Source organism: Strix aluco, chromosome 23 (genome assembly GCF_031877795.1).
Source record: "Strix aluco isolate bStrAlu1 chromosome 23, bStrAlu1.hap1, whole genome shotgun sequence".
Lineage (NCBI taxonomy): Eukaryota > Metazoa > Chordata > Aves > Strigiformes > Strigidae > Strix > Strix aluco.
The window spans coordinates 6,882,965-6,910,068 of record NC_133953.1 but is presented as its reverse complement, the minus strand read 5'-3'; the positions used below and the strand labels follow the sequence as shown (position 1 = coordinate 6,910,068).

Genomic DNA, 27,104 nt, shown 5'->3' with positions numbered 1-27,104 from the left:
GGACCTTTTATAATATCCTTGGCATGAAAATGTTCTGATCTGCTATGCATGCCCAGCATGGTTAAAATAGAGTAATTCACAATTCGCAGCCCCATCCGCATGCTGAAAATCACGTCTCCGCCTGTCCAGCCAACACTGTGGCATGAAATGTATATCTGCCATTGTCACACTTGTGTATTACTGAGCTGATGAACTGGTGGCATATTTTCCGTTCTTTATGTAAAACAGTTGGAAATCTCAGATATGTAGCAAGGGCTGAGACACTGTCTCTCTGAGTGAGTTCGTAGTTGAAAGGATGAAATTTTCTCACAATAAATTCCATTACTGAATAAAGGCCACTCAGGTCTTCCAAAACCACTCACGAAACTGTCAGCTAGTTTCAATTAGCAAGGAGGACCAAGTGTGCCTTTCTGACACTTTCCTTTTGCAACATTTTGATTTTCTTTTTCAAAGAACCCCAAATTTTTAATCTATCAGAAATTCTGATCGTGTAGCTAGAGCTTAGAAACCTTGAATTTTAAAAGTTAATAACACACCTGAAGCTCCTTCAGGCTTTTGAGTTGTTTGTATATCCTTCAGTCACGTTTGTCAGGTTTTACTCTGCAGCTACAGTCCTGTTCCTTTTTCTTATTTTTAATGAAAAACTGGATTCTCAGTCATGATAAAATCGTGAGAGTTGGTGCGATGGGTATGATGCACATCCCTTACCTACATAAGACAGTAAGTCACAGTCAGGCAGTTGAATTGCTGAAGGATAAATAAGGTGTTAAAGACCAAAAATCTGGTTCTGTGCTCTATAAGTTACTGTGTAGGACTAGGAGCCTTGAGTTTGGCCTTCCTTTCCCTTTGTGTGACTGCAAGAACATTGGTTCCGTTCGCTGAACTGTCTTCAGCTCCTCCGTTTGAAAAGCTGCTGGGAGAGGTGTGAAATCTCAGGTCTGCCATATGAGATAACCCACCTAGAAGCAGTCTGCTCTCACGCCGAGACAGTTTCCTCACCTCATATATAAACATTTCTATGCCTTTCAGGAGAAAGTGGCTTCACTGATGAGCCACAAGTTTGCATTTCAAAGAATACTGGGGAAAGGCAGAAAGTCTTTTATTTAAGCAGCTGGGGGGAGAGAGAGAGAGAGAGAGAGAGACAACCCCCCCCATTTCACTGAAAGGCTACAGCAAACTGACATCACACGTTTAACAAGCTTCATGGTGTGTCTGGCTGCTTCATTGACCAGCACTGCTCTTAGAGCCAGCACGTCTTTCTCGCCGCACCACGCTGCATTTCATCTCCAACATCTGTCTTGGACCCTGGACACAATATCAGTGCTGGTTTTTACAGCAGCTTCTTTTGTCCAGCATGTAACTATCCACTTGAGCTGTCTGTTCCCGGGCATGCTGTTCTCTCTTTGAGACAGGCATTAGCTGATAAAACGTGGTACATTACAGAGACAAAGCCGTGCAGGCTTTTCTGTGACTGACTACTTTGACGCTAACAGTCATCTATTTAAAATTAATAAAAGCTAGGCTTGCTCCTATTTGAATAAAGCAGACACACATGCACGTGTTCCTCCACAATTTCCCCCATAAACATCCACGCACATCCAAGCCTGTGCTCTTTCTGTCTCAGGCCAGGTGGTTGCTAAAAATAAAGGGAAGAAAGCTGCGATTTTTTTATTAAAGAGAAATGCCCTGTGTAAAGTCGCACTCCTCTGAATATTTTATACCCTTTATCTTTGCAAGCTGGGCCTAGAGTCACTCAGGCAGAAAGAAATTTGAGGGAAAACACGTTCCTCCCCTCCATTTTTACTGCCCTCGAGTGTGTTTCTTTAGTGCAGCCGACAGAAGTTTGCGTTTGATTTCTGTCAGCTAGGCATTTTTAACTTTACATGGTACTTTCATCATGTGTCAATAAAGGACTAAACACACCCATGGGACAGTCAAATAAAAATTAAGAACTAGCATAGAAATGTTGAAATCCCATCTATTCCTCTTCCATTTCTTCCTACAATGCATAAATTTCCTCTGCAATCATTTGATGCCTGAATACTGTTCTAGGATAAACTGACCCTACTGTAACTGATTCATGCTCCAAATATTATTCATGAGATAAGGTGACAGGATAAGAGACATGTGAACATGACAGGCTGACAGATAAGGAATTGGAGAGGCAGAGTGAAGTGTCTTGTCCAATATCACAGAAGCAGCTCATGATGAACACAAAGCTGGACTTGGAATTCCTCAGCCTCAGTCCAGTCTGTTAGGCAACAAGATTTTCCTTGCTTCCTTTTAAGGCTTTTTAATGGGCTCACTTCAAGATGATGATATTCTTTTAGAAAAGGAATTTCAGGTTAAAAATAATGATATTTTTATAAGTATTTTCTTGTCTCCTTAACTTCTCAAAGATGAAACATTTGTCTTTATGTTAATGCATCTTGAATCTACTAATCCTGTAAATATCTCTTCTCTCTATGCCTGTGAATAAAAACAAACAAATTTTTCTAACCACCTTCCCCTGAGGATTCAAAAGCAGGAGGTGATGAAATAGTACAATACGTGTCAGAGATAGGAAAAAAATATGATTTTCTTCACTCCTGTAATTTTTCTTGCACTTTCTCTAAGATCACATAGATAATTCAAACAACCTTCCTGTGCAAATTCCAGGGAGAAGTACATGCTCTTTGCATACGCTTACCCTAAGCTTCATACAACGTATTCCATCCACATACTGTAAAAAGAACCTACATGGCAAAAAAAAAAAAAAAAAAGGTACAGCTGCAACACAGATGCAGATGTTTCAGATGCAGCATACGGCTCTACTCTCTTCTGACCTTGTTGCAGACATGGCAGGACCTGCTCTGTGGCCACAGCAAGGACGGTGTCACCCAGGGGCATGGGGCACCCCTTGGCCCATGGCCCACGCTGGCAAGGAAGGGCAGCACTGCTGCCACAGGACCGGGTTTTGCGCTGTGGCTCTGGAGGCAGAACTGCCTTGGCTGGTTGCAGCTGCAGACTTTACTCCCTTTTCCCCTTCTATTTTCTGCCCCTCTCACTTCTCTTCTGCAATGCCAGCTCTGCATACAGAAGAACCTGTAGCACTGCTTTAGGAGAGTTAAACTGCTTTCAGAGCAGAAACAGATACTGTAAACTTCTACAGCTGGTGCGCAAAGCACACACGTTTTGTTCCCAGATCAGATAGGTAGAAACCTTGTCGTGTTCAAAGGACTCTTGTTGCCTGAGCTACTTTGCTTTTCAGCCTCATAAACACTCAAAACTATGGTATTTAGCGTCATTGGTACAAATTGTCTTCAGCTGCCTTTGAGAAATAAATTGCTCTAATGAAAATCACCAGTATTTTTTGGCTAGAGAACAATTTTCTGGAAAATGAAACGAGGTTGCTCTCATTGCTGAATGGAAAGATTTGTGTCCCACTCCCAGCGCTCCACTGGAGAGATGGTCTGTCTCATTTTCCGTGACTGTTTGGAGCAATGACTGACCTACTGTAGGTACCGGAGACATGGGAGAAGAATCTGAGACCACATTATCTGCCCAAGTCCATGGAGATTTTAAATTGCTCGCCTTCAGAATGGTGTCATTTAAGTAGGTTTCCATAGGGAAATGGAAAGTATGTTCACATACAACAACATTTAGGAGGCCAAAGGGCTGTGTCCCGTAAGGTTGTGAGCATTCTGGCCTCAATCCAACACATTTTTAGAGTCCATGTGTACTTTTAAGTATGTTGAGGTTTACATAACTCACGTGTTTAATATGCAAGCCTAAATGCTGTGCAGGATTTGAACCCACACAGGATAGCGCTGGCAGTTCCCAAAGAGGCGGAATCATGGCATGTTGATGTTTAAATTACACGTGTGTAAGCAGGCATGTAGGAGCGTCTGGTGTGGTGTAGGCGGTGCTTTGTAGTATGTGCTGATAGGCAGGGAAGTGGGTATTTGTGCAGTGAGGTGGCAGAGTGGGATGAAGGAAGGCTCGGCTGATAAGGGCTACACCCAGGCATCACGCGTGAGAATTTAGTGGAGCGATTTTTTGCATCTCTTTGCCTCCAGATTACAGGTTATGTATGATCTTGACTAAAAGGCTGTATTCAGCATGGGTCTTCATCCTCCAGCACTGTCCTCTGCATACATCAGGCTCAGCCTAAGGTAATACAGCTAGCTTAGACTAGTGGTAAACCAGCACTAGCCCAAAGACTCATAAATCCAACCTGAATTCAAGCAGAACACGGGAAAAACTGATGTGCTACCTGCGTTTTCAAAGAGCGAAGAAATTCATACGTGAATACATGAATATGGATGTAGGAGATGAATTTTAAGGATTTAGTCTGCGGCTATCCCATGTTTGTGTTTGCATTATGGAAGCATTAGTGTGAACAATAAGGATGTTTGGGTGCGGGGTGTGTTTTGTTGACAAACAGCGTTTGTACCCACGTTCATTGTGAGCCCCTAGGGAAGAGTTTCCTGATGTTGGAGCATTAATAAGATCTCTTTCATGCAGATTCCCTGGCACCTAACAAAACATGAGTCTGTGCAGCTGCTTTTCTTGCTGTCAGAGTGGCAATCTCTCTCCTCTTTCCCCTGAAGTTCCCTTTAATTTGGTAGGAACTCTTTAAAACTCATCTCTCCCGCTTGTCAAATTTGGTGACAATTCTGTGTGACAGGTTGAAAAGTTTTTGGGGACTGGAGAGAGAGGGGCAAAGAGACCACAGACAGCATGGTCACATAAGCACAGTTCCCGCAGGAAGATAGTCTTAAATTCCTGCATAAAATTCTTCTCTCAAAAAGCCCATTTTTCAGGTCTAAAAGGTTGTCACGTGAAAAATATTGACCAGTTTCAGTAAACTCTGAAGTGTGTTAGTAAAGCCCCTTGTTCACAGCAAAGGTTATAAACCCTCCAGTCTTAGTTGTGTCAGAGGAAAAGCAGTTGCAGCTTTATGCCCTCTTAATTGTCTGTACATGCTAAAACATTTGTCGATGATATTTGTGTGCCTGGTGATGAAATATCCCATTTTTAGCTCTCTAGCAGAAAAAGGGGAGGCTTTTTTGGTGCTTCTCTTATTGCGACTGTGTGGCCAAACCAGGGATTTATGATTTCAGGAGAGACAGTAGCTAGCGCTCTTGGATTTTTCTTTTTTTCTTTCTTTTTTTTTTAATTGTTTTCCTTTGAAATTCCAGAGTTAGTGTTTTGTCTGCTTTCTCCCTGACCCTCTTCGGAGGCAGGCGTGTGTTTTTTCACCAGAAAAACTGGAAACAAAGAATCGTTGTCTTTAAGCTGTAGCAGGCAGGAAACCCAACTCACAAGGGATCACCCTGAGCCAGCGCTGTCCCAGAGTAGACTCCAGTTCTCTGAATTCAACCTGACAGCTTGTCTGGAGCACTTTCTAAGTAACCATTATCCTTCCTTTTCTCCCAGCAAAAGAGCTATTATTTTTTTGCCTAGGGTGCACTGCAAGCAATGTTATTGCACATGTGTGTGGGGGTTACATGTTTGCTGGGGTGCAGTTCCTCCCCTGAAAAGCTCTTGGAAGCGCTTTGGCTGTTTCCAAAGACAAGAGTAAATTTGTTTTCTGATAATGAGTTAAATGGGCAAACGCTGGAAAAAAGCTAGCTGCAATGTCTGCGCATGTGTGTCTTCCCTTCCCTTTTCTCTTATGTGTGTATTGCTGCGTCTGGCTTTTTTCTCTGCGAATACGCGTTTCTTTTTCTTTACTTCTGCATTTGTCTATTTTTCAGTAAGTGCAAACTGCAAGCACGGTCACTGTTTGGCTTTACCCCGCTGTGTGCTGGGGGGTAAAATACACACAGTGCTGTTTGCGTATTTGTGCACACTCGTGTCTGTGTTTTGGCTGAATGTGTATGTACGTGTGTGAAGGGTGCTCAGAAACGCACCTTTCAGAGCATGCATTTGCATCTCTGCATTTTTGCTCACGCCTGTCTGCATGTGGATCTTCGTGTCTGCAGCCCTGCGAGGCTCAGTAACGTGTATTGTGACTGGAAAGTGCCTGCTTCTCAAAGCTGGCTCTGGGAGGGATTCTTAGGACACATACTTCAGTCTTCATGCGCTGTGCTTTGGGACTTCTGCTGCTGCTATTAAAAAAAGCAACAACAACAACAAAAAATTCTCACTACTTCCTCCTTTTCTTCATAATGTGTCTTTGTAAGCGTTGCACAGGGTAACTCAGACGTGAATCAGGAAGTTCCACCGCTGCACGACTCTGGGATGTTTTTCTAGCCACACTCGCACAACTGGGGGCTGTCGCCTATGGCTCAAACAGGGAGTGACTCCAAATTTTGGAGGCCAGAGCCCTCCTCTGAGTGGGGGAGCAGAGCTCCAGGCTCTAGAGCTGCGGCGTGTAGGAGCTCCTTCGTGTCACCCTGCCAGGCTCAGTCTAATGAGGGAGAGGGGTCACAGATCTCAGGCTGGAGTGACCTGCGTCGGAAGGGACCAGCACTACCCTAAGCATGCCCCTACCTGTGCAAGCTGAATGAGTCCCCTTTGAAAATCCTGAATCCTAGTTCTGTGCATGCACTGTGTTAAGCTCCAGATCCTGGTTGATCCTGGAAATAAGTGGTTTTCAGTCATGGTACTTTAATCCAACACTGGATCTAGAATAGGAGTTAACTCAGAAATGTTTGATTGCTCTGGTTTGTATTTCCATGAGGATAACAATGCATAACTGGGTTCTCAGCTGCTTTCAGAGATTCCCCAGGTTAAACCTGTTCTTCACATACATGCTCTGCAACAGGTTTCTTACGCAAATCCAACCCTTCTCACTTGGTTTGAGTTGACTTCAAGTCAAAAACCAACGTTGTTCCAAGCCTGGACTTTGCTTTTTGTGTCAGTTCCTCATCTGTAAAACAAGTTAATAGCAATGTAGAGATGTTAGGCTATTTATTTATTTATTTATTAAAATCGTGAAATAATCAAATGGTCTGACAGAGTAGAAGTTACTTTGAAATTATTCTGCACTCAGCTAGTTGCTTCCTCTTAGTGGAGAGACTTAGAATTACTTGATTCCACATATGATCCCTGTACTGGTGATTCTTTAGCACAAGGAGCAGGGCATTGTGGTCTTGAAGCAGAAACAAATGGGTTTGGTGCTTGAAGGCACTGGAAAGTCTTACGTAATCATGAGAACAGTCATAGTAATACTGGCTGTGAATGACATATGGCATACGTGCTAAGTAATTGTTTGAATTAGCAGAAATAGTAAATTGAAAAGTAATTCATTGCAAAAGAAATGATACTGTGGGTGAGATTTCCAGGCCTTAGTGTATGCAGTTATGACACACATATAACTTGTATCTGGGTGTGCCATAGGGCTAAAAGTTATGGGAAGCGAATTGCTGACTTGCATAAACCACCTCTTGTAGCCATTTGAAAAGGCCAGAGGACTCCTCAGACTCTGCTCTGCTTCCTAGTCCTGTTCCACCGTCTCTGCCACACCCCGTCGAAGCTCCTACAGACAAATGAGACCATCCAGAGCCTTCACAGCTTTGCGCTAAGAAAACCCATATCTAAGCAAATCTCTTGCTGCTGACACTGTAAGGTTTTGCACCGTATGTATTGAGCATTTAGTATGTACACTTGGAGCCAGAGTGGGCCTGGGAAGAACCTTACAGACTCTACAACCTTTATGTTTGCTGCCATCATTTAAAACAATGTGTCTAATGTTTCTAGGAGGAGTTGGAGGTGTTTTTGGCTTCCTTGCCCCTCCAGAAACCCACAGTCTAGGTTTCTTCTCTCCAACTGGCTTTAAACACAACCCCACCTCTTCAATGCGATCTCCAGGAGGTTAAATGACGGGAGTGTGAGGGCTGGACGCTCGGCAGCTTGGCAGACCTTGCTTACATGTTTGGTTTGCAGCAGTAGTGTTTTTTGTTCCCATGCGCCTACATTGGGACTATTCCAAGATACCAGAATAGTGCCACCACACACAACCTCACTTTGGGAGGAAAAGCGGTGAGGTCTTATGCCCTCCTTTCTCTCTCTCCCTATAAAGTAGTTGCCGCAAAATAGACCCCAAGTGACCACTTAGATTAATCACAAGTCTGGATCCCCTAGGACACCTGGTTCTGCTTTCCCCATTTAGAGAAGCTAATTTAAATTCCAGCCACCAAGCCAGGATCCTTTCTTCCTACTGAAGCAGAAGGAGTCATTGCAAAAACCAGACTGTGTTCTGCATGGAGAATCCCATGGATCCCATAGCCTGCTTCAGATTTGCAACCTTCTCTGTCCCCTTCCCCTGATTTGCCTCACTGAAATCTGTAAGGCCAAGTCCTGGCTGGAAATGTAGTGTCTGTGCTCCCTAACCAAAGAAGACAGGGTATTCCGGAGCAGTTCCTTCTGTATTTCTGGTTTGGGCTTTTTTCCATCATGTGAACCGGGGTCATCTGACCTTTTTTTGTGAAGCACCCCAAGATGCTGTGGTAAGGAATCCAACAGGCGATGGCTAAATGACTACAGTCATTGCTGTTACTGTTCATCTGGGTCAGCAAGACAGCCTTGGTCAGAGGCTGCCAGTGCATTTCAAAGGGAAACAGAGGCAGTGTTAGTAAGTGGGCAGACAATTCCCTGAGACTTGGGAAACCTTTATTTTCTTCCTGGCTCTGTCCCCACGACTAAGAACAAGCCACTTTCCATCCTCTGGCTGCCTAATCACCTTGGAGATATCACCTCCAGTAGGCAGAAACTGGTGGGCTCTTTCTATTGCTTAGCACCAGCATGCTGGGGAGTCTAGATGCCTCCACAAATTTGCTCCACGTGTGCTTCTCCAAACATCTACAAAAGCTGACTCCAGGAAGAAATCCTGTCTCAGGAGACAGAAGCTTCTTGGGAGGTTTCAAGCCACCTTCAGCTCCGCCACGAGGCTCCTCACAAGGGAAGTGTGATGGGAATAGCGTTCGCTCAGGCAGAGCTCAGCGTTTGGATGCTTCTGGGTTATGTATAGTATTACGTTTCAGGATGCTGTTCAACTGGGACACACGGTCCCGTGGCTATTGTGTTAACCCAGGCATGACACTGCCCACGGGTCTGACAGAGGGAGCTAATGTTCAGGCCAGTCATTCTGCACCTTGACAGTGAGCCCCAGCAGTTCGTAAAGCAGTGCCTGGCTGGAAAAGAGCTGCTGGGGCCGCCAGTGACGCCATGAATCCAATAAATACACCGTGCTACTCCTTCCCAGCCCTGCTTGCAGTTAAGGGCACTATGCCAGCATAGATGGCATTTTCAGGTAAGATTCCCCTATAGTGCCTATAAAGCATTTAGTCCATAAATGACCCAGCCCCACTGTATCCATCCTACAACAAAAAGGTCTGAAAAATGAGGATATTACAGACCCAGTGCCCATCGTTCTCCTGGAAAACCTCATCAAGGCTGGTAGCACGAAATTGTGCCTGAATCTGGTTTGACTGAAAAAGCTCCTACAGAGAGAGCAGGATGAAGGGGCTGTCAGCACTCAGCGAGCAGCTCAGGAAGCACAGGGACTGTGAACCTATTGTTCAGTTGAAATCCACCCCCCCTGCTTCTCCCCTCTGTCCCAAGGTCTTGGATTTATAAAACACCATTTTTGAAGAAAAAAAAAAAATTAAGACCTTTTTAAAGCTTATCAGAGTGGGTTTGCTCTCTAATACATCATATCTTAAACACAAATTCCCTAATGGCTTGTTCACTGAGCTGCATTCAAGCTGAGAGGACTGCTTAGGCATCTGGGATGGTCTTCGCTGTGATGTGGAAATCTGCTTGGGGATTTTAAGCCTGGTTTCCTGGGGAAATGAGTCTGCATGTGTCTGTCCATCTGCCCCCTAGCCCATAGCAATATTTGAGCCTATTAGTCTCTTTAGACTAAATATGATCCAGAGGTACGGGGAACAGGAGCGAAGTGAGGAACACTCGAGCTGTGCGATGAGAGGGGGGGATGTCTGTAAAGGTGGGCACTCCTCTGTTTCTTCCCCACATCAAGTCCTTCCTTTGTTGTACCAGACATTCTGACAAGAAGAAACTGAAGAGGTTTGGATAATTTAGCTCATCTCTTGAACTTCACAGGACAGCCGGCCTAATGCCCAGTCTCAACCTTGCTAATTTTGCCGTGTTCTAAGCTTTTTCTCAGCCTTCTGCATAGCCTAGCAGACTGTTTCACTACTGTGTTAATTCTGATTTACATCTAATTCCAGAAGAATCAATAGACTTTGAAAGGGGAGTTGTACAGGAGAGGATGAAAACTTCCAAATGGCACAGAGGGTGGAGAGGTAGGAGCTAAGGGAGGTCTGAGGTGAGAAAGTATAGACCAAGGTTAGAAAGGGTGCAGAGACCAGTGCTACGCAGTCTGTTCCACACAGCCTGATTTCTAAGAAAGCTACTTCATCTGGAAAAGGCAGCTAAAGCCTGAGGAAAGTGCATTTATGCATGTAAATAAATAAAATTATATTTAACCTTCTTCCCAGGCGCGTTGTGAGTGTGAATGTTTGCAAAGCTGTGAGATCCTTAGTTGAAAGGTGCTGTGAAAGTGCAAAGCATTATTAATATCCTTTACCTTACTCATAATAGAGTATACATTCATTCTGGGGAATTTCTGGACATAAACCAGACAGCTGCAGAATGACATTTCTTGAAAGCATCTATGATTTATTTTCTGCTCTTTAATTCCATTTTGTATTGAACACACATTTGTCATAGGACTGTTGTTCCACTGGGCCTTTTAAGTCTAAAACAGACTGGGGGACTTGATCCTTAGCTGGTATAAATTTGCCCCTAACTTCACTGTCACTATTTGCTGATTTACACCAGAAGAGGACCTCAGTCCAAGTCTTTTAATTGAATTTCCATAGTGCGGCAAGTTTTGGTGTAAAATCCAAGTGGTTTTAATGACAGATAAGACTCTCCCTGTAACTAACCGTCTGGCTGCAGTTCTGTAGGATCTCTTTGAGCCACTGGGCGTCAGGTCCTGGGAACGATATTGTTTTTGCAGAAACTTGAGTCTCTGGATAGGTTCCCTGGCTCTGCCTTTTCCATTTTGTTTTAAACACGTTCAGCTTTAGAGTCTGGGCCTGGAAGCTGGGAGGGCTGGTGTGGTTCTTTCACGTTGCACGGATTTTTGTGAAAACAAAACAAAAATAGCTTAGTGGATTTGGACTTTTTTTGGGGGGGTGGGGGGAGAGGGAGAGAAAGAGTTGGAAACTTGCACAAGCTGAGTGAACACATTGTTTCAATAGCAAGGCCTGTATTGCTAACTATCATATTTAATCCTTTTTACCATCGCAAAGTCACACTCAGAGCTCAGTCTCATCCTAAACACAAGTGCAGCTGCTCCTATATATGCCCACGCTTTATAATCCGTACTATATAGGGAAAACTGAGGCAAAGGGACTCATCTGAGGTACGCTAAACCTGGATTAAACCTGGGCTGAGTCACATGCACACCGTCCTTTCAAGCTGACGTTTAGCAACCTAAAACATACACTACAAGGAAACCCATTCAGAGAGGTTTCAAACGACCGTTTTGACCAGGCTTAGCCAAACCTATCCAGTGAACTAAGCCTTGATCCTGTGAAGCCCAAGCAGCCGTAGCAATACGCTCCTGGTCAGCACATCTGCTTGCAATAGTGTCACTTACTGGTTAGAAAAACCTTCAGGAGATGCATTTGACGCTTTTTCTGTGACACTGTGAGCAAAGCAGGCTCCTCCTCGGTGCCAAAGTTTCTCCATCTGGAGGAGGAGGAGGAGGATGATCATCTATCCAGATGATGGCCTATTTGTTTACTCAAAACACGCTGCTGCATCTGAATCAGCCAACCCATTTGTAGCAGCTGATTCACTTTGGTCAATTATTTGACCCAAAAGAATCAGACAAAATTGAAAATTTTCACTGAGTTCTGCTACTTTTTGGAAAGGAATCTTTTCCCCAATTTGAAAAGAATTTTTCTGTTGGAAGATTAATGGCTACCTTTTTTTTTAACGGGATCACCATGTAAGTGACATTTCCATTAACATTACATAATGGCAAAACTGTTTCTGATTGAGCTAACCAAAATGTACATTAGCGTCTCGATCGGTGGAAATTTCTGAGGTTTTGCCTTTCTCTCTCAATGCAGAACTCTTATGTTTTTTTCAAAATATTTCCCAAACCAGTGCTCTAATAGCTCAAGTTGTAATACTTCTGAAGGATATCCCAGGGGAGAAATGAAAGTCAGAGACTGGCTGCAAAGAGGACATGGGAAAAGCCAGTGGTTACTTCAGACCTCATCTCTGCTCTCCTGATTTCAGTCACTGATAGAGCAGCAGCCCAAGCTCCGGGTGCACGCAGATGAAGTTAGGATTTGCACGACGGGTTTCCAGCAAGGGAAATGCCACCCGTGCAAGCAGCATCTTATTTACAACAATGACAACTGCTGAGGTCTGAGCTTGGGGATGAGGTTCCCTGGCAGCACCAGGCTGCAAGCCAGTTTCCAGCCCTGCTGCTCCCTGCCTGGCCATGGGAGAGGGGACAGCATGGCTGGGGCTGTCGCCTCCCTCTTTCAGAGATGGCCCATCGCACTCTTTGTACCAGGCTGAAACCGTAGCGGTTTGTTTTTCAGTCTGATCTATTTGCAGTGGGGTTTGTGGTTTCTAGTAAAAAGGGAAAAAACAAATAAGTAAAACAAAAATAAAAACAGACAGATTACATGAGCTCTGTTTTCCCCCATTCCCCTCTCTTCCCTCCTCCTCTTTCTCTCCCTCTCTTGCCCTCCCCTTCCCTCTCCCGTCCCTTCTCTGTTTTCCTTTTCATGCCAATAACTAGAAGGCTGTAATTTCAAAGCTGCAGCGGCTTTCCCAGCGCCGGGAGGAATGTGCAAGTGCCTGGGATGTTTCCGCAGGGAGCTGCGCAGCCCCGCTGCGCTGTGCAGCCCAACGGGGCGCGAGGCAGTGCTCACTCCTTTCCAGCGGCGTGGTCAGAGGGACATTTTGAGTTTCACTTGAGAGGATGCTTTTTCCCTTTTTCCCCCTCGTTAAAATAGCTTCCTTATTGTGTGTGTCAAGTCCTTGGCCTCCTTGGGTTTTAAAGTCACCATTTATTTTCTGTGAAATAACAAAAGGGTTCATCTCACCCTCCTTTCCTGCGTGTGGTCTTCTGTCATCTTGGGATGAGAGAAAGTGGGGCTCCTTTTGGATGGGACGAGTCGCACTCTAAACTCCACTGAGAGCAAAGACTATACTTCATGATCAGAATGTGCCAGGCTCAAGCGTTGCCCAAACAGCTGCTCCCAACCGCTGTCTTTACACCCTCCTGCCTTTGTGAGAGGGCCAAGGGAGCACAGGAGGTATGGGAGAGGAAACATAACAGATCTGCATATTACCAAGCCAGTTGGCACCAAGGTACAAAGCTAGGTTCTTGCAAGTTTTTCCTGGGAAGAGTTGATTTCAACCCCTCTGTGCCTGTTGTCTTTTGTCATTAGATGCCTCCTATGATGCAGTCAGGAGAACAGGATGGGGCAGTAATATGAATTCTGGCCTCACCAAAAGTAAGTTGTCCCAGTGGGAATCACAAATTCTGCAATGGAAGATCAAAATGAGACTGTGGGAGAAGATGGGCGTGGCTGGCTTGTGTTACAAGCATCAGAAGGGTGAAATATTTGGGGATAGTCAGCCAGATAAGAGCTAGAATTATGTTATGAAAAGAAATAAAAATTGACACAAATATATTTATTATTGAATCATGTATTGAAGACGACAGCATGAATCTCTAATACTTTCAGGATTTGATTAAGGGGCCAGGAGCAGATCCTCTGTACAAACACAGACTCTGTGTTAACCACCTGCCTGAGGTCCAGTTTAATTTTTTTAGGGACAGATACAGACAGCTTGGGCAGATTCTGAGAGTTTCCTACTCCTTTTCACAAGGAAGATTCTACACAAAATCTAGCAGGCAGATAGGGCCCCGACTGCATGAGCCCTACTCACGCAACTGTTCTTGTTTCTTACTGGTTTTACAGTGTCCTTCAATTCACGGTACATTCTGAGTGACATCTCGTTAGAAATATCCATTCCCTGCCCCTAAAATCTGTATTCTAGCTAACAGAACCAGCTGATACCGAGCCACACTCTCCCCTGCTTCCACTGCTGGGGCACCTCCCTGTGCAGCAGTGCAAGATGGGCACGTTTGACTCTCAACAGGCTACTACCGGGTGCAACTAAATGTGGCAGAACCTGGCTGTCAGATTATATTTCCTTTGCTTTGCAACTTTCTGAGCTATGCGCACTCTAAATGGGAAGACTATTCTTTGAGTTACAGTTTTCAGGTATGAGAAATGATATGAAGAGGAGGAACGGATGTTAATGTTGATGTGATTTATACAAATGGCTGTGATATTTTCAACAAAATGTTTGATTTGATAAAGCCAAAAGTTTTTGCATAAAAAGGTTGCTTTAAAAAAGAATTTGCATTTCCAAAAAATATTGAAAAAAGTTCCAGCGTGGAAGTAGGTCAGAATTTATATGTTTTAAAAATCAAATTCATGTTCAAAACATGGACATAAATTAGAATGGAATAAAAGACAGAAAATTAATAAAGTATCTATATTTTTTTTCCTGGCTTCATCTGCATATTTTCATTTTACAGGGAAATTTTTAATTTCTAGTGAAATCACTTAATTTTGTAGTGCAATTTCAAAAATATCAGCTCTTAGGAATAGAAAATTTTCCCCTCCCAGTCGCTGTTATTCCTGTTCGATGTGTCTTGTATTTGCCTTGTTCTCTGGTCATTCCTCCTCTCCTGTTCTAGTACATATAAGATCTTTCTCTGTCTTTACAGGCCCTCCTGTTGCAGGGACGCAAAATGTGAATAAGACAACAGAACAGCAACGGCCCCAGCCAGGTAACTGTTGATTTTGTCCCCGCTGCGTTTGCTAAGCAATTAGATTTGTACTAAATTGGGTGAATAGAAGTGTCGAGCAGCACCAACCGTGAGCACAGGACAAACAGGCAGAGCCTTACAGGGAAGTCTCAGAATAATGAGTCAACTGTGGCTGAGCAGTGACAGCAGTTGTTCCAAACTGGTTCTATCTTACTGCATTGTCCTTTCCCGTGTCAAAGAAACACCCTTGTTTCAGCCGAGTCACGTGCAGTGCCCGGCATCAGTTGTGTCTCCTCTGAAGCATCACGACACGCCGTGTCAGGAAGCAGCTAGGGGCACGGAGCTGTTTCTGCTGCAGCGCCGGAGCGTCTGCTCGTTACCTCTTCACCTCTGCTGCAGGGATGGTCAATGGAAGGATCACCAACAGAATCAACAGGGCTTCCCCTGCCTCAAAGAAAACCAAATAAGAAAAGCAAACCCTGTTGGGCAGCAAGCAGTAGTGTTTCCTGCTAGTTTCCCAAGGGGCCTTTGAAAAGCTAAATACCACCTTCTCTGCTTTGCACAGCTGCTTTCTATCCCTTTTTTTTTTTTTTTAAGGGGGTTGGTTCTTTTGGCATCGATTCAATCCACGACCAAATGCTATAGATCCAAATCACCAAAACCAGAGAGAAGCCAGAGGAGAAGTGTAGAGGTTAGGGCTGAGGAGGCCCCACAAAAAGGAAGGAATTCATTCCTAATAAATGCATTGTGGGGTTTTCAGGAAACACTCAGCCTTGTTGGAGCCAGTGACAAAACTCCTGTTACTCTCGTTTGTCTAATGCTCTCTTTGCTTCATTAAGGGAGAGTTGGGTGACCATTTCATTGACCTCAAAGGGAAGCAAGCTCAGCTGCTAACAAGCGGATTTGAAAATCTCATCTGCTGCCTAGCTCCTTTTATTAGGAGAAACATATTTGCTCCTGATTTGTTACTGTTCTACTATCCCACACTTCTTTTCTTTCACGTTTCATGTTTTCTAGTTGACACATAAGTGTAGGGTATGTCCAAACTGATTACAGACTTTGAAAGCAGGCAAATCTGAAACTGATGCCAGAAACACTGTGCCATTTTGGATTCCATAAATAATTGGTGGTTGTTTGCTAAAAAAGAAATAAGGAACACATCAGGTCTGTTCCAGGCCCTAGGAGAAAAGGCAGTAAGAGTAAAGAAAGAAAATGAAAATTTCAACTGGTTTATAGGATAAACAGTAGTGAACTGTTGTTTCTTTTGGATGAAACATTTTTTAAAATAGCTTTTGTTGGATGTTTTTTAGATCCCTATCAAATCCTGGGGCCCACTAGTAGCCGTCTTGCCAATCCAGGTGAGTTCATCTTTGAATTTCAGACCAGCATTACCAAAGGGATTAGCTTTCCTTCTGATCCACTGCTCCAGTCTGTACTGGATGAGGAGCTCTTGTCCTCTGCCGTTCGGGTAGGCTGTGAGAACTGTTGACCTTAGTAGCTGTGCTCTCACAAGCGCTTTTGCAAAGACCCTTCCAAAAAAGTGGGGAAAATGATGCAACATCATCTTTGTCAGGACAAAATCACCATCCTGAATGTTCTTACCCCAAACCAGCATCCCCTAAGAAGAGTTTTACAGGGGACTTAAATGCTGGTCTCTCAGATTTGCAGTACAGGTTAGTTTTTTACTGTCTGCTATGGATTAGCTGTATGGAACGCACAAAACATCTCTGAAAGTCACTGCATAATAGCTGTCTCTAGCACATCATCTGCAGAAAACTATCCCTGACTTTGGGGAATAAGACCTGGAGTAAATCTTGCTTGAACAAACAAACTTGTATACACTGAGTGTTTGTAAGAAAACATCCTCGTAAGGCTCTTTACTATTAGTATAACCACACCAAATAAAGCTAGGAGTCATCTAGTCTGGGGAAGAAGGAATCCTATGTAACTCAGATCACCAACTGGAAAGAAAACTGTAGGTATCCAAAACAATATCCATGGTAAACAGTAAGCAACTGAGAGTTGAAACATACCGTGTTAACTATTCAGTGAAAAATTCTGCAGAACACTGTGCTCGGGAAAAAGCCTGTTTATGAATAGCCCAAAGATTTTAAGGCCAAAGGCGACCATTATGAAATCTAATCTGACCTCAACCCGCGAACAGAACAAAGGGTTGACTAACTTGTTTGCTGGGAACAGTTTACCCATTCCTACGTAAGACTTTCTGAGGCTTGAAGGAGCAGTTCCCAGTAAAGATCGAGATAGTCCTTCTGTTTCCTGCCTTTGTCTTTGCTTTTAAGCAGGAAACACAATGTCATTTCCTTTCCTCTTTGGCTTGCTTCTCGCAGGGAGCGGGCAGATCCAACTGTGGCAGTTCCTCCTCGAGTTGCTGTCGGACAGTTCCAACGCCAGCTGTATCACGTGGGAAGGGACCAATGGGGAATTCAAGATGACGGACCCTGATGAAGTGGCACGGCGCTGGGGAGAACGCAAAAGCAAGCCCAACATGAATTATGACAAGCTGAGCCGAGCCCTCCGATACTACTACGATAAGAACATTATGACCAAAGTGCATGGCAAAAGGTATGCCTACAAATTTGACTTTCATGGCATTGCCCAGGCTCTTCAGCCTCATCCCACTGAGTCGTCAATGTACAAGTATCCATCAGATCTCTCCTACATGCCGTCTTACCATGCCCACCAGCAGAAGGTGAACTTTGTACCCCCGCACCCTTCTTCTATGCCTGTCACATCATCCAGTTTCTTTGGAGCAGCCTCACCTTATTGGACCTCCCCTGCAGGAAACATTTATCCAAACCCCAATGTCCCTCGCCATCCCAACGCCCATGTATCACCACACTTGGGCAGCTATTACTAGATGCTTTTATCTTCAAGTGGCCTTTATCAGTCTGGTTGGACTTTTTCTTTACTTCTGGGATTTTTATGGTTTTTTGGGGGACCCTCAATGGATAATTGTGGCCTTTCTGGGGAAGAATTAAAACTGGATATTGGTTATTCCTGGATCAAACCTTTTACTTATGTAACTTTGCCTCTTGTGTCTTGAACTGAGAGATGGATGCTTCTTTGGGCCAGTACTCTGCATTTGCTTTGGTTTTTAACGCTTATGTCCTCTGTAGGAATTGACTATGAAGATTGTTCACCATTACCTGGAATGATTATTAGCTTTTTGATGAGAGAAATTTTTACGAAATCAAAGGCTTTTGACAAGACATAGATCCAACTGTGGGTCGTAGGAAAAGATGACTACATGGGGTTTTTTCTCGCTGTGGAGAGGGTAGGCAATTTGACCATTAAGTGGAGGACGTTGGGCTGCAGGGGACTGCAACTGGAATCTTAGCTTTAAGGCAGATGAGGATTTTCACCCAACTGGAAATTAAATATATATATATTCATATATATATATATGTACATGTATATTTTAAGAAGTAAAGGGCATTGAAGGAACTTTTCTAGAGTGTTACAACTTCATTAGACTATGTATTAACTCCAGAAACATCAGAAACCAGAACAAAAAGTAACCTAATGTCAAGCACAGACATTCCTTGAAAGCAAAAGTGAAGTAAAATAAATGACAGCAGGCCCTGAGCTCTGCCAGAGTCTTAGGGATCGCTAAATGCTACCGATTCGCGAACGCTGTGCGTTTGTCAGACCGTCATCCAAAGGGTCAACAAATCAGAAGGCAAATTACTGTATAAATTATGCAGAGTTATTTTTCCCTATATCTCACAGTTTTAAAAGAAAGATTAAATAAAACGAGTTGACCTCGGTCACAAATGCAGGTTTGTTTTTTACTATCAGCTCAGTTGTTTGTGGGTTGTTTTTGTTTTTTTTTTTTAATGTAATTTGTACATCTTTTCAATCTGTACATTTGGGCTGTATCTTTGTACTTTTTGCTAAAAAAAAAAATAAAAAATAAGACATGAGTAATGTATCTGTTGGAGATAGCCTTGATCCTGCAATTGGATCCATAATTGACCCCCAAAGTAGCCAGAAACCTTTCAGATTTCCCTGGGTTTGTCTAGAGTAGAGTTTTTTCTTGCATTAGCCTGTCATAGTTGTCTGCAAATTAACTCCATTTAGCTAACGTGTTTGGATTGAAGCTGATTGAAAACACGCACCAGCATTTTAAAGCAACTATTTGAATATTTGGGATTAGTTTTCACCAAAATCTTGAACTTTGGAAAGATCTCAACCGCTTCATAGATGAAATTATAATAAAGTATTTCTCATAGCATCTTTCTGAAAACTTTCACTAAGGGTTTTCATTTAAATTTTAAATGTGCAAAAATTCTCAGCCATCTCTAATTTTGCACATGTTAACTTGATGATCCACAAATGGCGGTTTGGTGCCATAAACAGAAGGGTAAACCACAAGCATTTGTGTTATAGAACAGATGTCTATAGAGGGGGTGAGACTTACATGTACAACCTATTAGCTAACTTGTATTAACTGGCAGCCAATTAACAGGATCACAAATATCTAGTCTAGACATAACCTCTGGGACTCTGTGTGGGTGCAAGATTTGGTCCATGTGCCTCCGATTGCAGGATGAGAGCCTGAAACCAGAACGTTGTAGTTTGCTCATAACTTTAAACAGAAGCACTGATGCCATTATTTAACAAAATGGAAAAATAAGATCAAGCTAATCTGTTTAGGTCTTAGTGCTTTCGGGATGTTTATAAGTAACATTACTGCAATAATCGCAAAATTTAAGTATGAAGAAATTACCCATGGAAATGGGGCTTTTGCTACTATATATATGCAATGTACTTTTGGATATTAAAATATATATAATTTTGCAAGCTATCTCAGTGTTTTTTAAAAAATGTATTAAGTGTTACAATGAAACTGTTGTATGAAGAGGATGATGTAAAAAAATGTGACAAAATAAATGGTGGTTTTCTTCTCTAAGGCATCACATTGTCCCACTCTCTCCCTCCCCTCTCATACCTGCAGATAAAGCATGGACTTTGCCTCTAAATTGCTTTTAGCTAAAAAGGATAACAAAGCAGCCCCATAGTAGAGGCAATCAATCCTTTTCACTATAAAACAGTATTGACCAGAATATATTCCAGAATATTTGTGATTCTGGAGCCAGTGTTTATCAGACCTAATTTAGTTTTTGAAGTGTCTAAATCAGAAACCTAGGCTCCACCTTTTGTCCTTGGAGAGAGAGAGAGAGAAAGTGGTAGAGTAGCCAAAGCTCGAGGAGGTGAAGTGTCTCGCACGAGGATGGTGGCAGAGCTGGGAGCAGCCCCTGGCCTGCTGCCCCTGCGATGGGGTCGCAGCACCGTGCCAGGCCACGCAGCCTCCCTGCGAGAGCCGTGCCTGACCTAACGGACATCTCCGTCTTCTTTGCTCTTTAGGGGACTCCAGAACTCATTGGCAGAATGTATATGTTCAATGCCGCATGTATTACCAGCCTGCCTGCTCATGTTTCTCACCTATCCCCAAGCCCCAGGGAAAGCCAGTGCTCCAAAGCATTCCTGAGATGGAGTAAGAGGCTGCAAAAACAAGCACTGCCAAGGAATCTTCTGATTGTGTATAAAGGTCAGGCAAAGGCACTTCCTGTATTTTTGCAGACACACGGTGGTCCTGAGAGATAGCTTGATCTTTCTGCCGATTTGATAAACCCTTAGAAATACATAACTGCACGAGTACACCATTTCCTTCCTCCACACACAACCTTTTGTTGCTAAGTTTCTAGTACAATAGCTTTCACCGGCTTGATTAGCCAGCCTGGGCTCTGAAAAAGAGCGATATTAGTGTGTTCAAGCACCACAGAGCTGTTCCCTTTGTGTATTCAACCATAGTTGCTCGATTTAGTTATGAGTGTTTTGTTGCTTATCTCTATTGTTTTTCACTTCAGCACTATCCAGATTCATCCTGGCTGTGCATCATCAGTAGAAATATCAAGGATTTTATTTGAATACAGTGCGCCTGCCCAGTTGCCAGTAATAGGAAAAACTGAAGACCGAGGGTGTACAAAAACGTCTAAAGCCAGAATCCGAAGGTTATCAGAGTGTAAAGATGTCTTTGATAGCAAAGTTTGGCCAGCAGGATCTTTGGCGAAAAAAAAAAAAGACTTTTGAAAACAACCAACGATTTACGAAGCATCTGTTTCTGGCTGTCCGACGTGCAACAGCTTAAAGGAGCCCAGACTGAGATGGAAGGGGATCAGCAGCATCCACAGCTCGGGTCCTTTCTGTGTCCTTTCATCCTTCTCTTCAGGGAACTTGCTGATATTAATCTTTTATATATGTATATTTGCTAATATATTTGCTAATATTTTCTAATATTTAGCTTTAGGCAGAGTTTGCCGCCCACTGCAGGCTGCATTCCCATGGAATAAAGAGATCTTGGAGCAAAGAGATCTCACACCAGTGTGCCAGACAGCCTCAGACTGGTGGGGCACCTTTTAGCATTTTCATAAGATCTTAAATACATTCCGCTGGTAAAGAACAAGTAATAACATACAGATCAGAGTAGCCCGTTTGTACCCCCGATATCAGCCTGACTTTGCCATGTTGGAAGCTCTAGGGGTGATAACAGGGGGATCTCCCCTCCCAACGCACGTTTCTGGGACACACAGAGAGAATTTGAAAGAAGGAATTTGACAGTACTGGTGCTACTTTTTGCTTTTCCCAAGGCTGATGGAATTCAAGTATTTCAGGCTTAAATCAGAACCAAACAGATGGTTGGGACCACATGGTTGTGAGCTGTGAGTCAACAGGGATAGGAGAAAATCTCTGAATCAAAGTCTGGACTTCAAACCTCACCAGGAAACCCAGGTCCCATTGAAATCAGTGGTAATTTAGCTATTAATTTCTAGTGATCTAGTATTCACCCCCAGTATTTCTGTTCTACTCCCCAAGTTCAAACCCTGAATGGGATCTAGCCTAAATATGTCAAACGAGAATTAGCTTTACATTTCACCTTCTGTAAATAGATACTACAGCTTGTATATTAAGTAGAAGCAGAGATTGCTTTACAGTCTCAGAGCACCATCTCCTTTAGCTGGGATCTTTGTGATGGTTGTCTCTATTTGAGATGTGTCTGCTTATCATCAAGGGGAGAACAAGAAAGTGTTCTTACCGCTTAATTACAGACATCAGGTTTAGAACCTGCTTTTAACTATTTTGAAGGCTTTTTATCCCCACTAAGTCACTGCTTAGAGCCTAGAGGATGGAGCTCCCAGTTTAAGCACTTGAACTAGGAGATGCCAAATCCTTCTAGTGTCAAGCATCTGAGATTTCTCCCATCTAGAATCCTCATGTGCCAGAATCCATCCTCTGTATACACGAGTGGCTTACTGCTTTTATATACCCAAGAACTGCATTTCAACCCCGAGGATGAATTTCCAAACGGCTGCACGTTTCTAACATGCACCTAATACTATTGCAAGGGAGAGGGATTTCCCCACGTTCGGACCTTGCCGTTAGTAAAGAGAAGGAAGTATTTCTCATACTACCGCCCAACAAGCGTACTCCACTCCTAATCAGACTTTAACTACGTGGGAAATTTGCCGTAACTTCTGTTGGCGTGAATATTTGATGTGAAACTGGACTGACCCAGTAATATTTCATACGCATTCTTACTGCTCTAAATGACTATGCCTGAAGCTTTGTATTAAAAGCAGTGATGAACCCAGCTGCTGTTTCCTACCCCTACTGTCAGAAGAAAAGAGCCATCGGTCTGTAAATTCTGGGTTAAAGGAGCCAGCTTCACTTTATTATACTATTACAATAATAGATTTTTTACAGGCTGCTTTGCTGTGCTGATACAGTATTTTTAATGACCTCTGTGAAATTAGTTTGTTAGACTCCAGCCCGCTTCCTAACAAAGTAGCTTCTCCCACATCAAACTGAGTGTTGCTGCATTTGGTATTAATTAGAGCTGTAGTCTAGAGGCACATCGGGGGCTGGGGTTTATAAATTCACTTCAAAGACCCTATTTGTATACTTTTGTACAATACCTAGCATAACATATATATTATGATTTTCATCTGTAAAAGCAGAACTCATTGCAAATAAAGATCAGACTTTTCTATCATATTAGAAAAGAATTAAGAGCCCTCTGACAAAGGTCATGCAAAGAATGACACCACTTAATTTAGCTTGTGTTTTTTCATCTACAGAGGTGGAAATCCCTGTACATAAAGCTCAGATTCTTCTATCATATCAGAAGAGAATTAGAGATCCTTGGCAAAATTCAGCTCTTCGGACTCTAAGGACAGCAAACAGACACTGATACTAAACTCACTAAAAAGAAAGACAAGAAAGAAAAGCAGTTTGGAGGCCACCACAGCAACACCCCCCCATCAACTGTGCAGCTCAGCAGGGGGGAATGAGCTGCCCCTAACAGGGCACTGTGCAAGCAGGTGTGTCAGTGATGACCAGGTGTGTTTGCTGCTGAGCAGCCACTTCAACCAGTATAAACACTGGCAGCAAACAAGCAGGAAGGTTTTTTAGGCAGGAGAGGTTTCCTTCAAGGAGGGGACCTAGTTGCTCCTTATCTAGGAGCAGGCAGAAAAGGATGAAGATCTGTATTTCTTATTTTTAAGTTGTAGTTGCTGAAGGAGGAGGAACGACCCAGGGACTCTGGCAGTTTGATGCTCAGCTATTTCAACACAAGGCTTGCTTCTTCCTTTCCAGGAACTCTCGCAAGCTTGTTATTTGCTTTGGCTTTTTGTTAACTTTCTGTCTCCTGGAGCTGTAAAGTCCGATGCTGGAGCTACTTTACCTCCCCTGCTGCTGCAAAGCCCAGGGCACAAGCCAGAGGAGTCTCCTCAGCTCCAGACCTGTGCTGGCATCTCACGCGTGGGGACAAACAGCAGCTCCAGCCCTGGGGGGGGGGGTGCAGGGTCGGTTTTCCAAGTGTCTCTGCGTGGCTACTGCAGGAGGTTGTGCTGTGGATGTTGGCAGATGGTACCTCTAACAGCCAGAACCCCACCCTTAGGTTTTCTGTCACCCCCAAGACCTAATACACCACAGTTTTAAGTTCAAACAACAATGTGGCTCTGTGCTGGCAGCCTGCCCGCTTAGTGTTTTGGAGGAGCAGCCCTGTAGGGATTAACGGGCTAAGGATCCTTTGGTGGTGTTTGCAAAGCTCCTGGCACGGGAGCACAAAGGGACGTAATTCAGACTTGTAGATACTGTCAAGCGATATAACGGTTTCACAGACACGGCTACGGTGGCAGCGAATCCTTTGCGTGAGTCTCGTAGGCTCTGTAATGTACCAGGAACGCTTCCAAATCAGAGGGGGGCTTCAGCTGAGCAGACGCTTTTGGGCACTGTTGCAAAACTAACACAGAACTCAAAGCTCCCCCAAGGTGGCCTGTGTTGTTACTTTTTTTTTTTTTTTAACGGCTGGGGAAACTGAGGCTCAAAGCGGGGAGCGGTGACTTGCTCGAAGTGACAGAACAGAGCTGCGTATGGAATATGGGTCTCCCCAGGCGCAGCCTCGCTGTTACCGACCCACCCCACCGACTGCAGACTCTGTTAAGGGCGCTTTAGATGCCACTGCAGACGTGATGTTTACAGCCCCCAGCCCTCCACTTACACATCACCTCTGAATTCATTGCAGTGAATTAAGTCTCCCAACACTTCTGTGAAGTGGCTAAATATATCCAGCTAGCAGAGCTCATGCCAAAAACAAGTCACTAAATGCATTAAACTTTGTGTAATAAAATAAGGAACAGTCCCAATAAAATCTTGCTTTGCGCTTTCAGGGTTGCCATAGCTCGCACTGTGGAGCTTGCGGCGCTGCCAAGGCGAAGTTCAGGGTCGGTGCCTGTGCGGAGGCCGGCGGTGGATCCGCAGGTAAGGGCTGCCATCCAGCGGCAGCGGCACAGAAGACACTTAGGGGATGGCTGCGATGCCTCCGGCAGCACCCTGCGTGGTCCCTAGCACCACAGAATCCCTCAGGTTGGAAAAGACCCTCGGGATCATCGAGTCCAACCCTCAGTCCCACTCTACAAAGTTCTCCCCTACCCCACATCCCCCCACAGCTCATCCAAACGGCCCTTAAACACACCCAGGGATGGGGACTCCACCCCCTCCCTGGGCAGCCTATTCCACTCTCTGACCACTCTTTCTGGGAAACATTTTTTCCTCATGTCCAGTCTGAACCTCCCCTGTTGCAGTTTAAAGCCGTTCCCTCTTGTTCTGTCACTAATCCCCTGTGAGAAGAGACCAGCACCAACCTCTCCACAACGTCCTTTCAGGGAGCTGCAGAGAGTGATGAGGTCTCCCCTCACCTTCTCCTCCTCACACTGAACAGTCCCAGCTCCTTCAATCTCTCCTCACAGGATTTATTCTCCAGGCCCTTCTCCAGCTCGTTGCCCTCCTCTGCCCTCGCTCCAGCCCCTCGAGATCTCTCTCGTATTGAGGTGCCCAAAGCTGAACCCACCTCTGGGGTGGGCTGTCATAAGAGGACAGTGCGGTGACATTGGCCTCTGCAGAGCTTGCTTGGGATGCAGTCACCCAGGAGACCAAGGGCTCCAATACTTTCTGAGCTGAAATTTGGCTGGCAGCATGCGAAGCGAGACACAAAGCGAGATCGTCTTGTTTCCAGCCTCCCCTTGCTTGTCCACCTCCCTGCAGCAGTGAGAATTTATGTCTGTCTTGTGCAGCAGTGAGTTTGTTCAAGTCGTAAGCTTCCCCAGGCAGATGCTTCCACCGCAGGAATGTCAACTTGGCCTCAGGAAAACACATTGTGTATTCTAGCAGCCACGGAGAGAGAGCTTTAGCCTTCCTCACTCTTGTATCTGTGATTTAGGGCCAGTGACGGTGCTGTCTGGAGGTTCCCCAGGCTGTGGCAAGAAGCACAGATTCACCAGAGGGTTTAGGAACTTGCTCAGCTTCCCCCGTCCCTGCGGTGGCAGGGGCTCTGCTCTCATTCCTTGCCTTGGGCTGTGGTTTCTCCCTGCTTGTGTGGGGAACAGGAATAGGGCCAGCACCGTGACACTTCAAGGCGGGGGTGAATTGAAGGGGGCAAAATGAAAGGGAAGGGGAAATAAAGGCTCTTCCCAGCTGAATTCGCATGAGTCTAACCACATCAGTTTGCTGCCTGGGGAGAGGAAAGAGGATGTGACACCTCAGCTGCTCTCACTGGTGTCGGGGCTTCGCACACTGCTGGCTTGTTTATGGGTGAGTAGTTGAGTTTACAAGGAAGCGTGTACATGCAGAAGTTATCCAGGCAGTTGCTGGGAGCTAGTTAGCAGTGGTCTGCCACATTCCAACAATGCAAGTCACTATGAGTATCTAAACAGTTTGCCAGGGTTTGGTTTTTTATTTTTATTATTTAGGGGTCTCTTTTCACCAGTTACTACCAACGAGGGTGTGGAGACAGCTAACTAGCACATGTCAGTTTACTAAAAGCAGTTATTTTAATTCATGGCCCTTTCTCCAGCAGTCAGCAGGATGCCTTATTCATTTGCCAGCAGGAGGGTAAATCTATTTCAAAATGATTGAAATATTATGCACAGCTTGAATGAATGTTTAAAATAAATACAGTAGAAGAAACATGTTGTTTGTGAAATGAGAAGATAAATTAAGTTTAGTGCAGACACATTATTCCCAAGCCTAGCTGCCTGGCTAATACTTTCACAGCGACATCCTTTAGGCCTTAATCCAGCAGTAAGTACGTGGTCTGATTTCTTCTCCTGAAGAGACAGGACTTTGTCTTTAGTGCTTTACTAAAGCACTAAAGCACTCTGTATTGACTAGACTGTTGGCCTCTGTTGCTTGTTCTACCTTGTGGAAAGGACTAATTGTGGCTGCAACAAGTCTGGGCAGCCTGCAGCCTGGATGGACAGACAGAGAGAAGAGAACCATAAGGCTGGACAAGAGTGCTGTGGAGATGTAAAAATGAAACAGTGTCACGGGTAAAGAAACCGGCCTTTGTTTTCCAGTATCGGGTCTGTGGTTCCCTCCAGCCACTTCTGCTCAGCAAGATTAAATTTATTTTCATCCTCTTAACTGAACTTTCTTTTAATGGCAGTAGGGGTGACAGCCCCCAAAATAGATTTCTTATGGAGTCTGTCCTGACACTGTGTGCGGCGTGTCTCCCGATAACCCTCTTTCCCTGCCCTGGGCCTTTATCTTTCTGGTGACAAACAGCCCTCTCTGGACAGAAAGAGGAAATTCCACTCATTGTTCTCCTGCTGCTGGGCTCTGACTGCACTGCTCTATCTCCTGCGTGGTGGGGGGCTGGCAGGTGGGGGCTGCCAGGCATTTCCTGAAG

The 27,104-nt window shown here is 44.3% G+C and overlaps 2 protein-coding genes and 1 long non-coding RNA gene across 9 annotated transcripts in view; 2 read left to right on the top strand and 1 right to left on the bottom strand.

The window, feature by feature from the left end:
• Positions 1 to 19,769, top strand: part of FLI1 (Fli-1 proto-oncogene, ETS transcription factor) — a 94,558-nt gene extending 74,789 nt beyond the window's left edge. For 4 of the 7 annotated variants that reach the window (XM_074849061.1, XM_074849060.1, XM_074849059.1 and 1 more), the window contains 4 exons: positions 13,440 to 13,505; positions 14,795 to 14,857; positions 16,147 to 16,194; positions 17,185 to 19,769. In XM_074849061.1, the coding sequence (XP_074705162.1) occupies positions 13,440 to 13,505; positions 14,795 to 14,857; positions 16,147 to 16,194; positions 17,185 to 17,714 (707 nt within the window). In that variant the 3' untranslated portion in view covers positions 17,715 to 19,769. The remainder of the gene's footprint in view (positions 1 to 13,439; positions 13,506 to 14,794; positions 14,858 to 16,146; positions 16,195 to 17,184) is intronic. The other 3 variants (XM_074849063.1, XM_074849064.1, XM_074849065.1) reach the window with 3 other exon arrangements.
• Positions 6,578 to 17,178, bottom strand: LOC141933926 (uncharacterized). Its single transcript, XR_012626250.1, has 2 exons — positions 17,019 to 17,178; positions 6,578 to 6,859 (listed from the first exon to the last, which is right to left on the bottom strand). It is a non-coding gene; the product is annotated as an uncharacterized LOC141933926 (long non-coding RNA).
• A 4,838-nt stretch (positions 19,770 to 24,607) lies between the features above and the next one.
• The window catches only part of KCNJ5 (potassium inwardly rectifying channel subfamily J member 5), a 63,757-nt gene continuing 61,260 nt past the window's right edge, over positions 24,608 to 27,104 (top strand). The window contains exon 1 of the mRNA XM_074849066.1: positions 24,608 to 24,679. The gene's annotated coding sequence lies outside the window, so the exon portion shown is untranslated. The remainder of the gene's footprint in view (positions 24,680 to 27,104) is intronic.